Raw genomic sequence first — 323 nt, forward strand, 5'->3', positions numbered from 1 at the left:
ATGATCGACCTGCTCCCCAAGCGGGAGAAGCGGGCGGCCAAGGCGGGCTGCTCCTGCTCGCACGCCGCCGGCGAGGAGGCGGCGGGCTGGGGCAAGCCGCGGGCGCGCAGCGGCGCGGAGCCGGGCTGGCCCAGCAAGCACACGCTGCGGATCCTGCAGGACTTCAGCAGCGACCCCGGCTCCAACCTCAGCTCGCACTCGCTGGAGAAGAGCGCGGACAAGGGCGACGCCGTGAAGCGGCCGGAGCGGGACCGCAGCCGCAAGCAGCTCATCCGCGACGGGGAGCTCGGCACGCCGGCGCCCGGGCAGGCGGCGGGGCCGGG

General features: G+C 76.2%; 1 protein-coding gene across 1 annotated transcript in view; it reads left to right on the forward strand.

Annotated features, from left to right (window-relative positions):
- FAM20C (FAM20C, golgi associated secretory pathway kinase) overlaps positions 1 to 323 on the forward strand; it is a 115,741-nt gene continuing 115,418 nt past the window's right edge. Inside the window, exon 1 of the mRNA XM_019512606.1 lies at positions 1 to 317. Within this exon, the coding sequence (XP_019368151.1) occupies positions 1 to 317 (317 nt within the window). The remainder of the gene's footprint in view (positions 318 to 323) is intronic.

The sequence above is a fragment of the Gavialis gangeticus genome, unplaced genomic scaffold (assembly GCF_001723915.1).
Source record: "Gavialis gangeticus isolate Ggan-Ray unplaced genomic scaffold, GavGan_comp1, whole genome shotgun sequence".
Taxonomy (NCBI): domain Eukaryota; kingdom Metazoa; phylum Chordata; order Crocodylia; family Gavialidae; genus Gavialis; species Gavialis gangeticus.